At 34.8% G+C, this 20,281-nt stretch overlaps 1 protein-coding gene across 2 annotated transcripts in view; it reads right to left on the bottom strand.

The window, feature by feature from the left end:
- Positions 1-435: 435 nt before the first annotated feature.
- The window catches only part of evi5l (ecotropic viral integration site 5 like), a 47,540-nt gene continuing 27,694 nt past the window's right edge, over positions 436-20,281 (bottom strand). For both annotated transcript variants that reach the window (XM_007253128.4, XM_007253129.4), the window contains 7 exons: positions 19,169-19,285; positions 17,775-17,915; positions 17,416-17,574; positions 15,953-16,099; positions 14,426-14,521; positions 14,129-14,224; positions 436-6,695 (listed from right to left, as the gene is read on the bottom strand). In XM_007253128.4, coding sequence (XP_007253190.2) covers positions 6,387-6,695; positions 14,129-14,224; positions 14,426-14,521; positions 15,953-16,099; positions 17,416-17,574; positions 17,775-17,915; positions 19,169-19,285 — 1,065 coding nt within the window. In that variant the 3' untranslated portion in view covers positions 436-6,386. The remainder of the gene's footprint in view (positions 6,696-14,128; positions 14,225-14,425; positions 14,522-15,952; positions 16,100-17,415; positions 17,575-17,774; positions 17,916-19,168; positions 19,286-20,281) is intronic.

Raw genomic sequence — 20,281 nt, 5'->3', positions numbered from 1 at the left:
AAACATCTCAAGAACATCCCAACAGATCAGAGCAGGCTTTCTAAGTTACACCACAGTTACAAAGTGCAACAGCAGCAACGTGATATCGGTTCAGGTTAACTGAGCCTAACTGAGCGTAACTGAGCAGTGACCAAACTGACGCTCTTCCCCCACGTCCACGCTGCAACAGGCATTTGCCAACTGGTCAGTGTTCTCTGGAAGTCCCAACGTCGACCACAAAGCAGTTACAAATGAAGTAAGAACACCAAGGTATGAGCACAACTTCCTCTGAAAATGGCAAGAAAATGCTACATTGATCCCTTACACCAACACTGTGGGATTCAGTTGATATGTAACCTTGGCCTCAGTCCTGGTACGTAAAGCCACATGTCTGTTTGCTGTGTTTTTGTGTAGTAATACTGAAGTAATACTGGACTTTTTTTTGTTGCTGTGCTCAAAACTGCTTTATTCCTTGTTGATGCTGCACAGGTTGAGCTTCTCTTCTGTAGTGCAGAAGAGCAGAATACAATCCAAGCATTCTGTTTAATATCCACATGATGTAGGAGAAATGTAGTTCTAGGACGTTTAAGTAGTTGGAGTTTAAGAAAATATTGATATCATCTTGTATCGTATTGCGATATTTTGTTCTGCAATACTGTATCCTTTTTTTAATTTTAGTTAAGAAGTAGTTTGCATGTAAAGATTGGTGTCAGAAGTGGTTTATTTAGTGTTGTTTCAATCCCACCTACTAGAGGGCAGTGTTATATTCTGACGTTTTCTTTTTCTTTTATTCAGATTTTATAAGTTTGATACATAGTCTGTTTTATATTATGACACTTTTCCTAAAATTCAAATTGAATTTGAACAATCTCAATATATTTTTAGTGATATGCTTAATCGTAGCCCCTGTATCATGATACATATCGTATTGTATCGTATCGCCAAGTTCTTGCCAATAAATATGAAGCCCTATTAAGTACATCTAGTTTCTAGCTTCTTTCGTATAATGTGAATGATTTTAGTGTTTGATAAAGCATGTAATCCTATCAGATATGACTGTTTATGACTGAAACTTTTGATGAATCTCACCAACCCTGAAGCTGATAGTTTAAAAACGATCTGCACATATTAAAAAAAAAAAAAAAAAAAAAAAAAAAGCAAGGTCGCACGCTGTGGCTGCGCTGTAACAGATCGGAACAGATATGCTGTAACAAGCTTTGAACACACTCAAAATGTTGTCGCTGTCATAGGAAAACACTATGGGGTATAGGAGGCATGAGGAATGGTAGTGCTGGAATAATACTAATCAGGAATACTAATACTAATCAGGAGGTATTATTATTAGGGTGGTGTTGTGCTGGTGGTAGGAGTGGATTAGACACAGTGGCAGCAGTGCTGCTGGAGTTTTTAAACACCTTACTCCTGGACTGAGAACAGTACACCAACAGCGTCCTGTGGGCATTGCCGTGTAGGAGTATTAAGTAGAGGGGACAGTGAGTGAACACAGTGCTTAAAAACTCCAGCAGCACTGCTGCATCGGATCTGACCAGCATCTTTTAATTTAGTCGTCAGTCTTTGTTTTATTCTAGTAAAATCATTTGTAATGCTGACCATGATTCTAGTCTGAATTTCTAGACTTTACACAATGTATCAGCACTGATATCGATACCTGGATATCAGGATTGGCCGAGAATCCTTCAGTTTTGCTCACGCACTTTATATTTAATAAAAAAAAATTTAATCTACATTTGAATTCTGAGTCCAAGCTAAATTTTTAACATCCAGAATAAAAATGGCCTCTATCGGGTTTTGTGGTAAAAATAAATATGTTGAGAACTTTATACATTTTATTCTGTGTACCATTTTGTTTAAAGTTTCCAGGTTTTTTCATAAGACAGCGACAATTTACTCTATATAATTATACATTAAATACACCTCTCACATTACTCTACACATACATAATGTCCTATACACATATGTGAAAAAGTTAAGCTTTTGTTCATGTAAGTCATCTTTTTATCTGTCCTTAAATATTCATCCTGTACATAAACATCCATACAGAAAGTGAGAACAGCTGGGATGCGCTTTAAGAACATATGAACGTACATTTCATTTCTGAAAATAATTTTCCAAGTATGAATATAAACAAGGCAGTGATGGAATGAAGAGACAGATGTCTGATCAAGACAAAGATTTGTATGTGAGTTCAGAAACATTTTGAAGAAAAAAATGAGTTCAGGAATGCCTTGATAAGCAACAGGATGGAGAACACAATAGCAGTGGCATGGTTCTAATTAAATATGAACAAACAATAAAATCAATAAATACAAACAAACAAAACAAAATACATACTCCTGCATTTCAAACACGGTAGCATTTTTAAAAAGTCAGTCAAAGAAATTTAGGGCGTTTTCACACCTGCACTTTTTTACACGTGTTAAATCGGTTTTAATCTTGAGATTCATTTGGTCCAATGTGAACACAGTAATTTAAATCAAATGTAAAACTATACAACAGCACCAGCACACATCAGGTGGTCTTGATTCAGTCCCAAATGAACATTATCAATTAATCGTACAACATTGTATGGCCATTTTCAAACATGTCATCAGTTTATGGCTATTTGGGAAGAGAAAGACGAGAGGGAAGAAAACTCAGAACTTTGGCCTGAAGTTCAGGCAGTTTCAGCTTGTCATAGAAAGTGAGTCCCCCCTCTCTTTAGTAATTAGAGTCAAGAAGAAGAGATATCAGTTAAAGGGAGGAGTCATGATGTGTAAGAGAAGTCTAGGCCAGGGGTAATTAAGTTTGGTAATTAAGATGTTTTCCAAGACATTACGCGGCGGGTCACAAAAAAAAATTCTGTTTTGGAAAATGAAGTGTAATAGGATGGAGTACTACAGACTAGTAGCTCTCCAGCCCAGAGGGTTCTTGAACCCAATTGCAGAACAGTTTAATTCAAAGCAGGGAAACCCAAAAAGAAAGGAAAAAATAAATAAATAAACACACCTCTCCTCACGCGGGATCGAACCCGTGTCCTCAGGGTCGTGGTTCAAAACACTACCGCTGCCCTGGCTAGTGAATTGGGACACAGCTAGGAAAAAACGCCCTTATAAGAAGATAGGGAGCCTAAGAATGGGCGGAAAAACAAGAACGGGCAGAAACTAGTCATTCACAAGCGTGACAGAATGACAGGTGAGGAATGTGAACAAAAGCTTGCCTGAGAAGCATTTTATTTATTTATTTTTCATTACTGTTCATTATAGTTCAAACAACCTCACGGACCAGATGTTTCATGCTTGCGGGCCACCTATTGCAGACCCCTGGTCTAGGGTATTTATAAGATGTTAGATTGGAAAGGGGAGGTGCTTCAGGCATGTTCCTCCTCCTGTGACAGGAAACGTATATTATTCAAGGTCAAGAAAATATGCTTTCAACTTTTACATTAGTAGTAAGAATAACCAAAAATTCATTGCTTTTGATAAGGGTGCAATTGTATTATTATTGTCTTAAAATGACAATTTGGCTTAAAATGACATAAAATTAAATGTCTCTTGCTTAGGTCAAGATTTCTTTCTTTTATAAGGATCACCACTAGTGCTCAATCGTGGACTTGTACCTTAAAAAAAATTAAAGACTAAATACAAAAACAGCCCAAGTAGGCAGACAAAAGATCACAAATATTTCGGAGACTTCAAAAAAATTGTAGTTTTCACTGACAGGCCTAGTCTGGAACTCAGGACCTTGTAACTGTATTTACTTTCTTACTCACATATTAGACAGCTCCGACCAATCAGCATACAGAATGTTCTGAACTGGTTCGTGATGACACATTTTGGTGCACTTGGATAATTAACAGTGTGAAAACAAACTAAAACAATCCAAGGGGGGAAAATGCTCCATATTTGCAAACTCGCCTACTGATTTGAACTATAGGTGTGAAAACGCCCCAAAAAAATGTGACACTAGTCATCAAAGCTTATATGGCAACCACTTCATGTTATAGAAGAATCAGCTTACCCAAAAACCCCAATGCTGAACTGTGAATAACTCAACTGTGAATAACTCAACTGTGAAAAGCTGAACTGTAAATAGCTAGGACCTGTGGTTCGCATGTTATTGAACAGCTAAACAAAACAAAAAGGTTGCGACAACAATTACTCATGAGTAAATATAGAATTCAAGTAACCCTGCAGTCCTTAATATACCCTCTTTCAAGTCATATTTCTTCACAGTATGTCTTGCTATGACCTACTCTACAGGGGATGATGGGCTATTAGATAAATGTGCATAAAAAAAAAAACATGAGGAATATCTCAGAAGGGAAAAAACATTATAGTAGCAGCACAGTAAAAATTAGTATTCTGTCCTTTCAGCTCATTTCTAACATGGCGTTTTATCATCTTGAAGAGATTGAATGCCACGTTTTGCTGTTTTCATGGTTTGGCACAGAGGAGAAAAATTTAAAAACAATAAAAAATTTGGCTGCCGTTTTTTATGAAGTATTTATATCTTGATATATATATATAAAAAATAAAAAAATATCAAAATAAATAAGAACATATAAATAACAGCAAAACAACTTAAGATTTGGCAATTTTGAGATACTGTGTTTTTTTGTTGTTTTTTTTCAACGTCCAACACTTTTGATCGCTTTTCCTTGTTTTTTGCAAGGCATCGAGACACACACAAACACATGGATTAGCTACTGTAAATTGTTAATATTTTTAGCTATGCATTATCTATTAACATCCCTATAGTATCTGTATACTGTATGTGTAAAAGTCCATGCTCTCCTTTCACCAGCCTCTCCTTTGCCTTCTTCTTCGTCTTTCTGATAAAGTGATTGTAGTGTCTTGCGGGGGTTGAGATATGTCTGGGAAGGTGCCTTCTGGAAGAAAGACAGAAGCAGAGAGAGACAAACTACTGCTACTAGGGACCAGCAACAGTGTACGGGGGCACAATTCACGTCCTTTGCCTCCTGCACCTTCATTCTGCATTGAGTAGTAAGTATGAGAAGTATCTTCAACATCCAGTGAATAAATCCACCGTCTGTTCCACCTACCGGAGCTGGGATGCTACAGATTCAGAACCCAGTGTCCCCCGAAGAGTCTCAGAAGTGAAGAGTTAAAGAACCTTAGGCCGAACCTTCGAAGCTTCTCGAGGACATTGCAGGCTATCCAAAGGGCCAAAAAAAAAAAAAAAAAAAAAAAACATCCCCAAAACATAAAAACACAAAAAAACGACCAGCGTCTGTACCACAAATCATCTAATTCTCGAATGTGCGGGATGAAAGAATGTATTTATATGCTGAATATATGTAGTAGATGATATGCTGATCTTGAGGTCTGCCACTGAACATCCTTGTGCGTGAGAATCTGGGGATATGTTCACACAGCAGGTAAAAGTGGCCCAAATCTGATCATTTTTAGTCATGTGACACAGATGTGTCAAAAACATGCTGAATCTAACGCTTTCAATTCAGATTTGGGTCATGTAGCATCAAATTCCAATGCATATCCTATAAGCAGCAATGAGCCGGTTTGGAATTCATTCATTCAAAAGAAAAAAAGGGTGTGGAAAAGGGAAAAAATTAACAACAGCGAGGGAGGGTTTTAGTAGAAAAAAAAAGGAAATAAAAACCATTAAAATACAAACAACTGGGCTTGGACATATAACGGAAAATGTGCCGTTTTTTACAGCAAACCCAAACACTTTCTCTGCAAAAAAAGTCCAGCTGTCAACCACTGGAACCTGTTGATAGCTCTTGTGCTACTGGCGAAAATAAAACTGAAACTTCACGTGAAGCCCTGTACACGTCAGCTATAAAGCAGGAACTGTTCAAATGTCAGATATGGGTCACATTACAAATATTGTGTGAAAACTAAACAGACAATTTACAATGGATATGGTGATAAAATTGGATTTGGGCCACTTTTACCTGCTGTTTGTTTGAACGTTGCCTTTTTTCTAAGTTCTGGCCTTAATGTTGTGTGAAGAAGAGGTGGGGGAGGCATGAAAAGAGAGAGAAAGAAGGGGAGTAAACTTCCTTAGAGATCCTGGACGTCAATGTGTGGTTCCAAAATTTCAAGGCTCTTCACAATATTTGCTTTCTATGGTCCCCAAGGTTCTTGTACATGGTTCTGTATATATGGCATCCCTCAAAGAACCATGCAGTCTGTGCTTCTGTACCTTTGCCACATACATCTCTGTACATGTAGTCCTTCACCTGCACTCATAGTTCATAGTTACACCTTTGCTCATTGTATTCGTCTGTAACATAATCTTTGTCTTTATGGGTGTGAAAAAGGTTGTGTGTGTTTTTGTGTAAGTGTGTAAGCAGTGTTTCTCTCCTCTCCCATGTTCTCTAAATGTATTTGCCTTCCATCTCTGCTCCAACACTCCTTCCATCAGTTCTCCAGGGCCTCAGGGCAAACCATACCAGGGTAAAGCTGCTGCTGGTTGGGTAGGACATCCTGTCGCAGGTCCTGGTGCTGGTTCCTCTCATCGCCCTCACTGTCGGTGCTGCCATCGCTGTCCAGCCGTGGAGATGGATGGTGGGCGTACAGAGCTGTAGCCGGTAGGGGGCTCTGCAAGAGATCCTCATCAGAACTCAGATAATCTCCCTCTGCAGATGCCGGGCTGGCCAAGCACAGGTCCTGATAGGCCCCGCTTCCAGAGTTCTGGAATTTAGAAGGCTGACCTCGTAGCTGCCTGATCTGTGAGTACAAGATAAAGAAAAAGAAGATAAAGCGATTACAATCTGATCTATTTTTTTTAGGAGATGGACTATGTCCAAATGAACAAGATTTTTCCTTTTTTTGACTGGTCAAGTCATTACAGCCCTGCTACACATTCCAAAAAAGTTGAGACAGTCTCCAAGGAGCAAAGCTGGACCGAGGATCGCTAATCTCATTAAACCATTCAAAGTATCAGGAAAAGTGAAACCGAAACTTCATGTGAAGCCCTGCTTTTTTGCACATGCACATCAGCTACAAAGCTGGAACTGTTCAAATCTAACAAATGTCAGATATGGGTCACATTATGAAGACTGTGTAAATTCTAAACCTAAAATAAATATTGGATTTGATGAGAAAATTGGTTTTGGGCCACTTTTGGGTCACCTGCTGTTTGTTTAAAGTTGCCTTACTGTAAATTCTGGGCTTGAGGTCCGGTGAGAGAAAAGAGGGTCCTGAACTTTGATTTCAGCCCTGCTACTCAGATGGTACTGTTCCAAAAACCTTCATTTAACAATAACCACATGGGCAAGGGATTACTTTGGCAAACCTTAACTGTGCAAAACAGAAGCCTTATGTGTATTGTGCTCAGACAAATCAGTATTCTAGATCTTCTTTGGAAGAAAAAGATGAGGTCAATCCAGTCTGTTATCAGCACAAATCAGGTCAAATGACCAGGGAAAGGTACACTAAGATCTTAGAGCACCATATGCTCTAATATGCCTTCAACCACATCTTTTTCATGGTCATCCATGCATTTTACAACAAAAAATGCAACAACAATCCCATACAGTTGCATACCTTAAGACCTGTTTGCAGGATGAATGGAACAAAATAACACCTTTAACACTTTATAACTTGGTATCCTCAGTGCCAAAACAGCGCAAAACGTGTTGCGAAAGGAATGGCAGCATTATACTTTAAATGTTAAAATCTTAACTGTCCCAACTTTATTTGGTATGCTTTGGCATGTCTAAAATGCAAAAGTGGATGTTTATTAATACATGAATTAAACCTGATCAATCAAAACATCATATATGTTGGGTTCATACTGTCTGCATTTTTTTGCATTTCATATACTGTCCATTTTCTGATTTGGGGTTGTACAAAAAAGCAATACATCAAAAAGTGTTTCCAGAGGCTTCAATTACTTAAGCTGTTCATGCAACAACTATTCAGTACAAAAGTCACTCAATAATTAACTCCTGTTCAAAATCTGCAGCCCATTTTTAAACGAAGCTCAAAGTGTGTCAGCATACGTATAAAGAAACCAATGCTAGGAAACCTTATCCAAGTCCACAGCAGATTTCCTTTTCTGTACTTGTGACATTTGGTAAACGTTAGTTCAGGCCAGACTCGAGGAGAGTCTGTTAGATCGCTGGCTTCAGGCCCGTGGTCTGTTGCCATAGCAACACGTGTGGTTTGATACACATGGTGGTCTAATACGTGTCATGAAGAGGAATTTAGGTAGCTCTGCCGATAAGCGTGAGGTTAGAGCAGAACACACACACACGCTCATACACTTCAACGCACACGTACACACTGGTTATGATTGGACTGGCTGATGTACTTCTGTGTAAATCAGGGGGAATGAGGCTGTGGTGCTGTGGATTTATTAGCTCTAAAATGCTTCTCAGAATTATGTAGTATATATTTCGTGTACATGACGTTTGAGGTGTTTAAACCAGTTTACATTTGCTGACTGCACTGACTGACCTGCACTTTCTCTGACACCATATTTAGTTAATGTATCTGTTTCTTTTATTCTTTATGTTGTTTCTAGTTAAAATGTAGATATTGTAGATAATGTAGGTATTGTTTTTGTACCATCTGTATGATAACTACATTTTAATTAGATTCTATTTTATGTGATTTGTTTGTAAAGCATTTGACTCTTTACATTTTAAACAATGTGACTGTTTGCATTTGATGCCATGTTCTGTATTTTGTTTATAAAAAAAAGTTGGATGCTCATTGGTTTACATTTAAACTGGTTTAAATGTAGTATCCGTCCTATAATCAGAACTTTATTTGACTAGATATTCAATACTTTGTAATTAAAATGCTTGATACTTCTCAGTTCACATCTAACACAGTTTAAATTTAGTGACTTCCTATTATGTGACTTTTTGCCTTTGACTTTATGTTCTGTACATTGTTTATGAAAAGCTGGATGCTCATTGGTTCACATTTAAACTGGTTTAATTCAGTGACTTCCTGTAATCTGGACTTAATCTGACTCACGTTCTGCACTTTGTTATTGAAATGCTCAATGCCTGTTGGTTCACATCAATCCTGGTTTAAATTATGTGACTTCTTATGTCCTGAACTTAATTTCAATCATGCTCTGTACTTTATTATTGAAATATTTGATGTCTGTTTAAATGTTCTGAATTGATGTATTTCAAGAGAGAGCACTGAAGCTTAATCACTCTCTGGGAAACTGCCTCTTATGATCTGAACTTAAATTGACCCAATTTTCTGTGTTATTGGTTAACATTAACCTGGTTTAAGTTTAGTGACTTTCTATGATCTGAATCTTAATCTGATTTCATGTTGTGTACTTTGTTTATAAAATACTAAATTCTTGTTAGTTTACATTTAATCCTTTTTTAATCACTGCACTTTATTTATAAAGGGATTAAGCCATTTTGAATGAAGATCTTCCACTGAAAGGAAAACATAGTATCTAATTAGGTTTAATAGCTGTCCAGGAAACTGACTTAATTTATATGTTTTTTTTAATGGTTTAATTAATAAATTAAGTTTATAGGATATGAATTTACTCTTACTCCAATGTTTTGTACTTTGATCATTAGAAGTTTGACCGTTATTGATGTAAAAAATAAACTGCTTTTGATTTTCTATTATCTGTATCTAATTTGACACCATGATCTATATGTTTTTACTAAATTACATTAAATCCAGATTACATTTAGTGATCTGATTTTAAAATGAACTTAATTGAACATATTCTGTACTTTGTTTGTAAAACATTTAATGCTTGTTATTTTAAATTCTAATCGGTTCAATTTTTATGATATGAACCTAATTTGACTGTTTTGTACTTTGTTTATACTATTTTCACAGTTTTAAACCAGCTTAAATTTGTGACTATAATCTTGATTTAATTTGGTTCTTGATCTGTATTATTGTACTTTTGATTCTTGTATTCTTTTACATTTGTTTACATATAAACCAGTTAAATGTAATGACTTATGATTTAAACTTAACTTGATTTTATATTCAAATAAAATATTTTATTAAATGATTTTTTAAAAACTTTTTTTCAGTTCTATTGTTATAAAATGTTCCATGCTTGTTAGTTTAAGTTTAACTGTTTTAAAGCAGAAACAACATGATATGACATAATTTTCTGTACTTTTCATGGAATGTTTGATGCAGCTTGTTACTGTGTATTTGTTCAGAGTGTATGTGCGTGTGAATAGCTTAGTCAGTGGATACCCTTGCGTGACTGAAGTGGACCACATTTATATGTCTCATTTCAAATCTCTCTCATTCTGACTCATTAAACACATTGTGTGTGTGTGTGTGTGTGTGTGTGTATAATTTGTATGCATGAGAGAATGTCACAGGTAGGGAGCACAAAAAATCTCAGACTTGACATCATGGATTTCCCAACAAGCAAACGGGGGAGGGGCAGTGGTTAACCAATGGAAAAGCTTCCTGAGACAGTGATCGGTACAGACTCCGCCTCTCACTTCCTCTGTCTCGGGTTTCAGTGAAAACCACAAAGCAAAAGTCTCTGCTTCACCCGCACGAAACAGGCCACCACCGAGATTTACCTGCATATCTGAGCTAGAAAATGAACAGCAATCAGATACTGAATATCAGAACATACTTTTTATATTTTTATATATAAATATGAACAAACACATTTTGACAGTCAATTTACTTCAGTTCAAAATGTTGCTTACCAACTTATACAATTTGAATGCTCATAATAAAAATGCCTTGATAAGCCACAATTAAATTAAATGCATAATTAAATAATACTATACTATATATTATACTCTTGACACTTTGTGAATATCATCGCTGTCCAATGAAAAACAAGTGTCTCCAAAACAGCAACTTTACAGGAGAGAGAAAAAATCTTCTAGAATTTCAATGGAAGTCAATGTAATTTTTTTTATTTAAGATCATTTTGAGTTATTCCTATTGGTCCTTTTATCAAGAAATGTTGGCACATTGTAAGGGGCAGTTTATCTGTTCAAATTATGTAGTAAACTAAAAATCAACCTAAATCTCAACTTACAATTTTCTAAATTTTCTCCCTATTTTGCTGATTACACATGAAACCAACTAAAAAGATTTATCTAAAAGCTGGGCTAAGGTTGTGTTCACTGATACCATCTGTAGAAATACTTTTATCAAGATGTCTGGATTTTGCAACTGATTTTAAATCTTAGATTAAAACAGAAAAAAATGGCATCCTAATGTCATGCTTAAGACCTCAAAAGGAACACTGTTTAACATTGTTTTATCAGCATGTTATATGCATTTTATAAGCACTACTAACAAGCATCAGATCAAGTCCTCAATAAATCATTCCATACATCTTATATTTGGGGTCTCTAAGCAGCTATTAATAATGACTGTTAAATTATATTAGTATTGAGTTTCCATGTGCTCTGGTGTTTCTATTTTTTCTCTCACTCAGAGTTACCAGTACTAGAGCCTGCTAGAGCAGTTAAACAAGATGTATCTCACTTTTTTTTTTTTTGCCCGCCACCACCACCCCCCCCCCTCTTCTTCTTTTAAGGTCTTTTCTTACTCTGACGCTCTGTGGAAGTGTTTGAGAATCTGTTAAATCTGTATTTACATAACATACATTGTTGTTGTGTTATTGAATAATGATAATAATAAAATCAATGTAACTGTCAAATTAGTTCTTATACAAGTACAACATAAGTACAAAGACAGTTTGTTTCTTTTTAAATCAATTTTTGTTCTTTTTTTTCTTTTTTAATAATACTTAATATATTATTAATTAATATAATGTTGTATTAATATAATATTGATCACTTTGTATTATTTGTTTTTCAACTTTTTACAAAATCCTAATCTGGCAGTTGTTTCACAATGAATGGAGCACTTGAAATTATACAAAAAATATTTTTTACATTAAATTCTGTAAATGATGCTTTTAATTTTTGAATGACAGGGATACAAGTATGAACTATACATTACTAAATATTAATAGCAGTATAACATAATATTATATTATTATATATTACATACTAATATATACTGCCCAAACTTGTTACTAAACTATTTACTTTACAAATTATTGCTGTCAAAACAAAATCATGATTATCCATTTTTAATGTTTTTCATATTTTGCAATAGTTTTATTTAATTGGTAATTTAAGATATTTTAATTTGATAAAAATGCAACACTATCTTAACTCCAAATTAACATATGATATGCCAATACAGCACAACACATTGTACTGACACACTTTTGGTTGTATCAGCTGATTGTATTAAATGTTTTTATTTCAAGTCCTTTAGGAGTATTTTTATTGGTCTGATATTGGTTAATATTATAATACAATGTAAAGAAGAACTTGACATGATATCAAACTGTTAAAACTATATATTTTAATGTATTACTTTCAAACTTTAGTTTGTTCTTTGCTCTTAACACATACCTTACACTAAATATTATTTCATGAGCAGGTTATTTATTTTTTATAAATTTTATTTAATATAAATTTTACAAATTTTCCCAATTTATTATTATACTGCTGTTAACACAACATCATTGGACAGCTCAACATGCTTGGAGGAGAACATTAACTGCACAATTGTGTTACTTTATCTAACAGACACCTGCACTGGCTACTGTTACAGTAATGCTTTTATGGGTTTCCAGCAACAGCTGTGGCATGGTGGTTTAATTAATAGGGAATTCTGATGAAAACTGATGTGTTCGGAAACATGATGTATACCGAATACATATCTAACTGTGTTTCGGTCAGTCAGATTGAAAATGGATAGCTTTAGTTTTATAGGGTTCCATTGAACTACTGAACGCTGCCAATTTCACTTTGCACAGATCTGTATGTAAACAGTGAATGAGGGGCATGAGTACCGTGAGTGAAAGAAAGAACAAGAGCGTGGTGAGTGATAAAACCAAAAGGAGGATGACAACGAATCAGTCAGAGAGCAATACACAAAGAGTAAGAGACAGAGAGACAGAAAATGGAGAATGTCAACATACTCTCACGCCCCCATGTCACGAAAGGCTCGTCTCTGGATGAGCAAGCACTGCTCCAATCAACAAAACATGTGTGTGTATGTGTGAGTGTGTGTAAATGTGTCATCAGCATCACACACACTCACACATCAAAAGCCCACTGTGTATATCTAGGTGTGTGGTTCATTTGGGAAATTGGAGAAATAGGTTGTAGTGTGGTCTATTCCGTGGTTTTTAGGTACCATTTTCTTACTGCATTTCTCAATCGTTTAATTTCGTGGTTGAGTGACGATTTTCCAGTGTAAATCTTAAGAGCTTAAGAATGCTCTATGTTTGCTGACTTTGGAATAACCGACATGCTGAATACTAGAAATGACTGCAGATTGTTTTCCGGCACACAAGGTATTGTTACTGTCAGCAATGCAGGCTAAAAGATTGATCATTTTCTTTATAATTATCTTTTTTTTTTTTTTTGCATAAAGTCTTTATTTTGAAAAAAAATCAGCATAAAGACAATGCAGAAGTCACTTTTTAATATACTCAGACTGAACGGATGGACTTTATTTAGACACAGTTTTTAGTTTACAGTTTTTTTTTTTTGTACGTTTTACAATTGTACAGTTTACAGACTTAATTTTCTTTTTTATTTTTTTTTAACTATACCGACTGAATTTCTTTCCAAAACAAGGCTAAAAGTTTTTTGAATTTTCAATTTTCTTTTTATATTTTATATTTGCTTATTAAAACACACACCAAATTTTGTTTTTCAGAACTTTACAAACCAGATTTCTTTCAGACTTATTTTTTAAACTTTATAGACTGTTTTTTTTTTATTAGAGTTACTTTTTAAACTTGGACCAAATTTATAATTTTTTTTGTTTTATTTTACATACATAATTTTTCCCAGACTTTTTACATTTTTTGAAATGTCTTTTAGAGTTATTTTTATAGAATTAATTTCTTTTAGATTTACATTTTAAACTATAGAGCCTGGTATATTTTTTTATTTATTTACTATGGTATAGACTTAAAATCTTTTGATTACTTTTTAATTAAAGTAAAAAGAAAAACTTCTATATGAGTTCTATATAAGGACAGGGATACCTTGAATACCATTCAAGTGCTTATGAATAGTGTATAAAGCTGTAGTGTGTGTGTGTGTGTGTGTGTGTGTGTGTGAGTGTGTCACCTCATTCTTCAGCTCAGCGATCTGGTCCCTCAGCTCAGTGATGTACTGTCTGGAATCAGAGTGGTTCAGCTGACCCTGTATCAACCCCTCTTCTTTCTGCAACACACACACACACACACACACACACACACACACACACACACACACACAAATACAAATACAAATACATGCACACTGGTTAGTATTGCACATAATCTGCAATAAACCTCTAAACCACACATCCTTGCTTACAATATAACATCCAGACATACACGTACCCCCACACACGCCCACAAAAACAAAATCCTGTGCTCTTACTTGAATTTCTAGCTCAGCTATTTTTTGTCGGAGTTCAGCCATGGCAGCCATACTGTCTGCTTCCCTCAGACGCACGGCCATCACCTCTTCCTTACTCTGAGAGAGAGAAGGAACGAGAAAGAGAAAGCAACAGACACATACAGCTGTGAATTTCATATCTTTTAAGCACATTGAATAATTATTCAGTGCATGCTAGAAAAAGTAAGTGAACACTTTTCTGCAATTTGCAGTTCTGTTCTGATGAGTAAAAATAAGGTCTAATCAATATCTTAAGCCACAGTGATAGAAAACCCCAATCTATCTAAACAGCTGTGCAGTTCATATATTTGATGAGTACATTAAGTACAACATCCACAGTGCAAGAAAAAGTTAATTCATATTTTAGAATTTTCACACTGATTACTAAAGCAAATATGGTCTGATCATAGTCTAAGTCACACAATCTACCCAACTTATAAAATACACAGCTGTACTCCTTATATTCTTTTTATTAAGCACATCTAATAAACGCTCACAGTGCAGGCTAGAAAAAGTAAGTGAAGCTTTTTGAATTACATTTCTGATTATTGATTTCTGAATATTGATCATTATTATCTATGCCACAGTAAGACAAACACTGTTCAACTAAATCTGTACTGTTCACATCATATAGTGAGAGCACTGAGTAAACATAAGCAAGCCAGACACTATTATTATTATTAATATCAAATATGACCATATGTAAAAGGAGTAAATTATTTTTTATTTGAGCAGGTAAACAAGGATATTCAGTTACCCTAACCATGCAAATAATATTACTACGAAAGCAGAGAAAAAAATACAGTAAAATCATGAAAGTATGTTTTTCCCTGCTAATATAATATAAATAAAAAATAGAAAAGTGTCTTAACTTATAAGAGCCAAGCCAAAATTTTATCTGAAATTTACTGAGCAGCTCTTTCATGCTTTTATTGTGTAAATATTTTTGCTTTTATTTTTATATATATTTTTTTATATATTCTGTAAATCTTTAATTAAAGCATTCGAACGGATAAATGGTTGTAACAGATCTGAAAAAAAAAATAAAATACACTAAAATTAGCTAGCTTTATCTCCAGCACTCATACATTCTGTAAATAAGGTCAGATGAACAGACACTCATGCACACACTGTCAGGATGTTCAATATATGTCAGGTAGGGGGCTCTATGAGTTAAAATTACTTTCTACATCTACATCTTTTAAAGGGTCTGTGACACACATATATGTCACCACTGGCTCTTTTTGGTTAATAGTTGATAATATAGATCTATAGAGCTATATTTGTAGTTCTGTAGTAGAGACAGAATACTCCATTTCTATTAAACTAACTAATAAACAAACTAACTAACTAAATACATAAATAAATGTGATTTAAACCATAATATAAGCCAAAAGTAAGACAACTAAAGGAAAAAATTGTGTTGGTGCAATACTAATGTTTTGGTGTTTTTAAGTGTAAATCTATACATCAGTTAATTCAGTGAGATATACAGTAGCACTGCAGTACCTTGCAGTCAGACTCAGCCTGTTTCCGCTTCATTTCGTTGAGCTGGCCCTGTAGGGTTTTGTTGTGAGATAAGGTGTTCTGTAGTCTCTCCTGCAGGGCGGCGCTCTCCTGCTCGTGACGGCCTGCCGCCTTACTGTAAATCTGATTCTACACCACACACAGACGCAGACACAGAAACACAGCATGACTGATCAGGGTTTGATCACCATAATCAATGATGCACATTCTGAGCATTGTGGAGGAATTATTATTTCATTGCAGTGCCCGTACAGTAATTCATATAAACACTGAAAGCCTGATATCTAGTAATATAAGGAATATAATATATGTTTAATGCCAGCAATCATCTTTATACCTCTTCAGTTAGAGGTGAGCTATTCTATAAACAAGCTAAACAAAAAAAGAACTACAATCATATACACTTCCAGTCAAAAGTTTTAAAACACCCTGTTTTTTTAGTTGTCCAGTAGCAGAGCTGCATGATCAAGATAATCAGCTTTTTATTTTCTCATCTTAGTAATTACTTTATTACATCTTGTCTCTCTTTACCTTACAGACCTCTAATTCTTCTCTTCACTGCTGAAACTGAGCTAAAGGTTGGTGTTGCCATGTGGGTCAGCCAGACCAAGATCTCTTTCTGTACCAGTTTTCAAGACTCTTTAATATATGTAGGAAAAAGTACTCAACACTTCTTCTCCAATTTCTCTTAAAAAGAGACTTTTACTTTTAATAGTTACAGAGTTTTCTGAGTTTCTGTGTCTTTTTCTAGTCATTATGATGAAAGTGTGAATGTGCTGTGTGTAAGTGAGTAAATGTTTCAGTAGAGAGAGCAACACCCTCTGTTCCAGCACTGCTTTATTACAGAAAAAGGCTTTGTAAATTATATATTTTAAAATCCATTACCAGCTGTAAGCTGGTAAGCAATTACTTGTTTCTGAAAAAGTGAGCCTCCCCTTTTTTTACAATATACACTTTTTTATTTTGTTTTTACAATATACATATTTTGTACACTGTACACTTTTTACAATTTTTCCTGCTAATTTCCTTAACTTTGTATCATTTCAGGTTATTCCCTGGCCAAAATAAAAATAGGGTGTTCTAAAACTTTAGACCAGTAGAGTATATATTTTTATTGGATACAAAATCATCCATGCCTAATTAAATAATTTAAAGTAAACGTTTGTCTTAATTTAATAGATTTAAAAGTTTTTTGTAACATTTTCCAACTTAAGTGACTAAATTCTCAACACATTAAAAATTATTTCCTTACCTAAATCTTTTTTAATACATTTTAATGTTATTTATAAATGTTATATATTTTCATCATTATAAAAAATGTTTGAAGTATATAATAAAATGACCTTTAAATAAGATTTAAGCTAAAAGTCATCCAAAATTCAAAATAACAAGAAGAGACTCTGCTTTGGTGTGTATAGACGTATGTGTGGGACATGCTATCTAACCTGGCTGTCCAGCTGCAGGTTTTTGAGTTTGACCTCTTTGAGCTCGGCCTGGGTCTGAGCCTCTCTCAGTCTGAGGCTCATCAACTTGTCCTGCAGCTCATTCAGAGCGTTCTTCTTGGGAGACTCCTTCCAGTGGCCTCCTCCTCGGGATGTGTGGTGCTAAGAGAAAGAGAACTTTTTAAATATGTATATGATTTTTCTAAAAGTTTAAGGGGAATATTTGAAGATCTAACACTCTGGGTTTAAGAACAACACTAAATTATCCACTCTCTGCCACCAGTCAGTGTTTGCATGTAAACAATTTATTAGAAATCAACACGTGTTGTGTGTTTTTGAGAATCATTACAGTATCGTGTTACCTGCCAGCGCTGGTTGAGTTCAGTGACTGTGTCCTGCAGCTCTCTAAAGCAGCGCAACGTCTCCAGCTCCCTCAGCTTCACCTGCTTCAGTTCCTCCTGCAGCTGCGCTACATTAGTCTCATCAGGCAGGGAACTGCTCCTCTGCACACACAGGACATATCAGTACAGGCTGAACAGAAATGTAGTAGTGGTGTGTGACACTGCTAGTTAATACAGAACCAGCACTGCTGATAGTGATACAGATACTAATACTTTCTTCCAAATAAAAACAGCTTAAGCACTTTCAAATTCAACATACATGACTGTTTATTAATATTAATAGATTTATATTAATAGACAAAAGTAAAACGAAAATATTGATACTATCAATATTTAGATTGCTCTGAACAAGCATTTCATGCTGCTTTGGCAGCTACACTCTTAAAAATAAAGGCGCTATAAAGGGTAATTTGAGCAATACCATACAAAAAACTATTTTGGTTCCATAAAGATTCATGTTGAAAAGTAACAGAGAACATATTATAATGTAAGTACCTTTACATCAAGGGAAGGTTCCAAAATTTGTTCTTCCTTTTGCATTGCTTAAAGAAACTTTTACAGCACCTTTATTTTAAATGTTTACAGAAATAATTCTTTTTGGAAAATTGTGTGTCATTCTTTACCAATAAGTTACCCCGCACTAGTTACCACACAATAATATTGCATTGCACACTGGTCAAGTGGTTAATATACTAGATACATAATGATAAAAAGGTTGGAAAGCAAGCAAACAAACTTTAGGTGAAAAAAAAAGAATTTTCATATTTCAATTTCCTAAAAGAAAAGCTAAAATAGGCAGAACAAGGAAAGAAAAATAACAAGAATGTTAGATGAGTATGAGTCTCACAGCTCTGAAATTTGTCTGTAAAGAAACAACAAATGGAAGTGAATAGGAGGTGGGATAATAAGATATGAAAAACAAGAAATAGATGAGTGTAGGTCAGTATGTTGCTCTGGATTAGAACTTAGAGACCTGCACCAAGTGAGAACATGTACTTGGTGGCTGTTGGTCAGGGGAGATTGAAATTGGGTATGGGTGAAAAGGAATGGGAAAGAATGGGAGTTATGAGGGAGGTAAAAATAAATGACAAATGAACAAGTGTGGGTCAAACTGAAATTCTTGGGGATAGTATATCTGAAATGGTGTGTGTCGTCCTGAGTCCTTTTACACTCCATTCATTCTTAATAGAAAAAAACTGAATTTCAATGCATAACCATAATTAGCAGAATGCACATTTTGTGATGACCATCTAAAACTGTTATTTACTTATCAGTTAACCTAATTTTAGTTAAAACGTAAAAGTATTAGTGCCATATTTCCCAGTGGTTTGAGCACTCCTTCTCAAGTTCCTTACCTTCTCAAGGTCCAGAACCTTGTCCTGCATCTCCTTCAGTGCACCGAGGAGCTCAGCCTCCTGCAGGCGAGACTGCTCCAACTTCGTCTGAAGCCCGTGAACAAACTGCTCTGTGTACTGCAGAGAGAGAGCGAGAGAGAGAGAGAGAGAGAGAACAGAGAGAGAAAGAGAGAGAGGGCAAGAGAGTGAAAAGAGTTAGAAAGAAAGAGGTTAGACTCACTAATAGTAGAGAGCAGTTAATTAATGCGTTCTGATTACAGAGATGCTGCAGACTATGTAAACAACAGCATGTCTGCACCACTAGTAAAGGGGAAGAATAGGTCCCCAAGGTCCTTGACATGATTTTAAAGCTTGGACTTGTATTCATTAAATACAAATTTAAAATAATAACTTACAATAGTAAAGAAAATAACAGATTTCTCAGAAAATTTAAAAATGGTTAATGTATGATAATTAGTGTAAAGCAACATTTAAAATATGGTAATCCTATAAAATGGGAAAGCAGTCTGCATTTGTGTCAGCAACTTTAAAATATAGTGAACAACGTGAACATTTAATTAAATATTACCAAATAGAATTCTTTGTAACACCTTTTTAGGTGTTATTTATTTTAGGATTATATGTGTGACCATGTTTACACAAGATATCTAATTTAAAATGTTTTTTTTTTAAATAATAGTAATGAAATTATTATTATTTTTAGAAAATCATTTTAAATCACAAAGAAGAAATAATAAATTTGGCTGATTTAGAGTAGCCATAAACAAAAAAGGCAAGTTCTGACATTCTTTAGATTTTTTTTTTTTTTTTTTGAAGCTCTTCTGTGTTAACTGTGTTAACACCCTGTGACACAAAATAAACAGTAAACAGGTTTCTACGATATCAATGCAAAGATAACATAAATCAAACTCTGCTAGGTTGGGAACCCCCTGACTACAGTAAGTTTAGAATGGAAATGACCAAAACTGCGACCCAGTGAAATGTTTTTTTTTGTGTAAATATTGCTTCCATATATGAATAAAAAGGATTAACCCTTCTTTTCAGATGTAAGGAAAAGCAGCAAAGTTTAGTTGTGTTAAATAATCCAAAAGTAGATAAAAATAATATTTTCCT

Source organism: Astyanax mexicanus, chromosome 21, assembly GCF_023375975.1.
Source record: "Astyanax mexicanus isolate ESR-SI-001 chromosome 21, AstMex3_surface, whole genome shotgun sequence".
Lineage (NCBI taxonomy): Eukaryota > Metazoa > Chordata > Actinopteri > Characiformes > Acestrorhamphidae > Astyanax > Astyanax mexicanus.
Note: the sequence above shows the minus strand (reverse complement) of the source record. Positions and strands in the feature narration are given on the sequence as shown.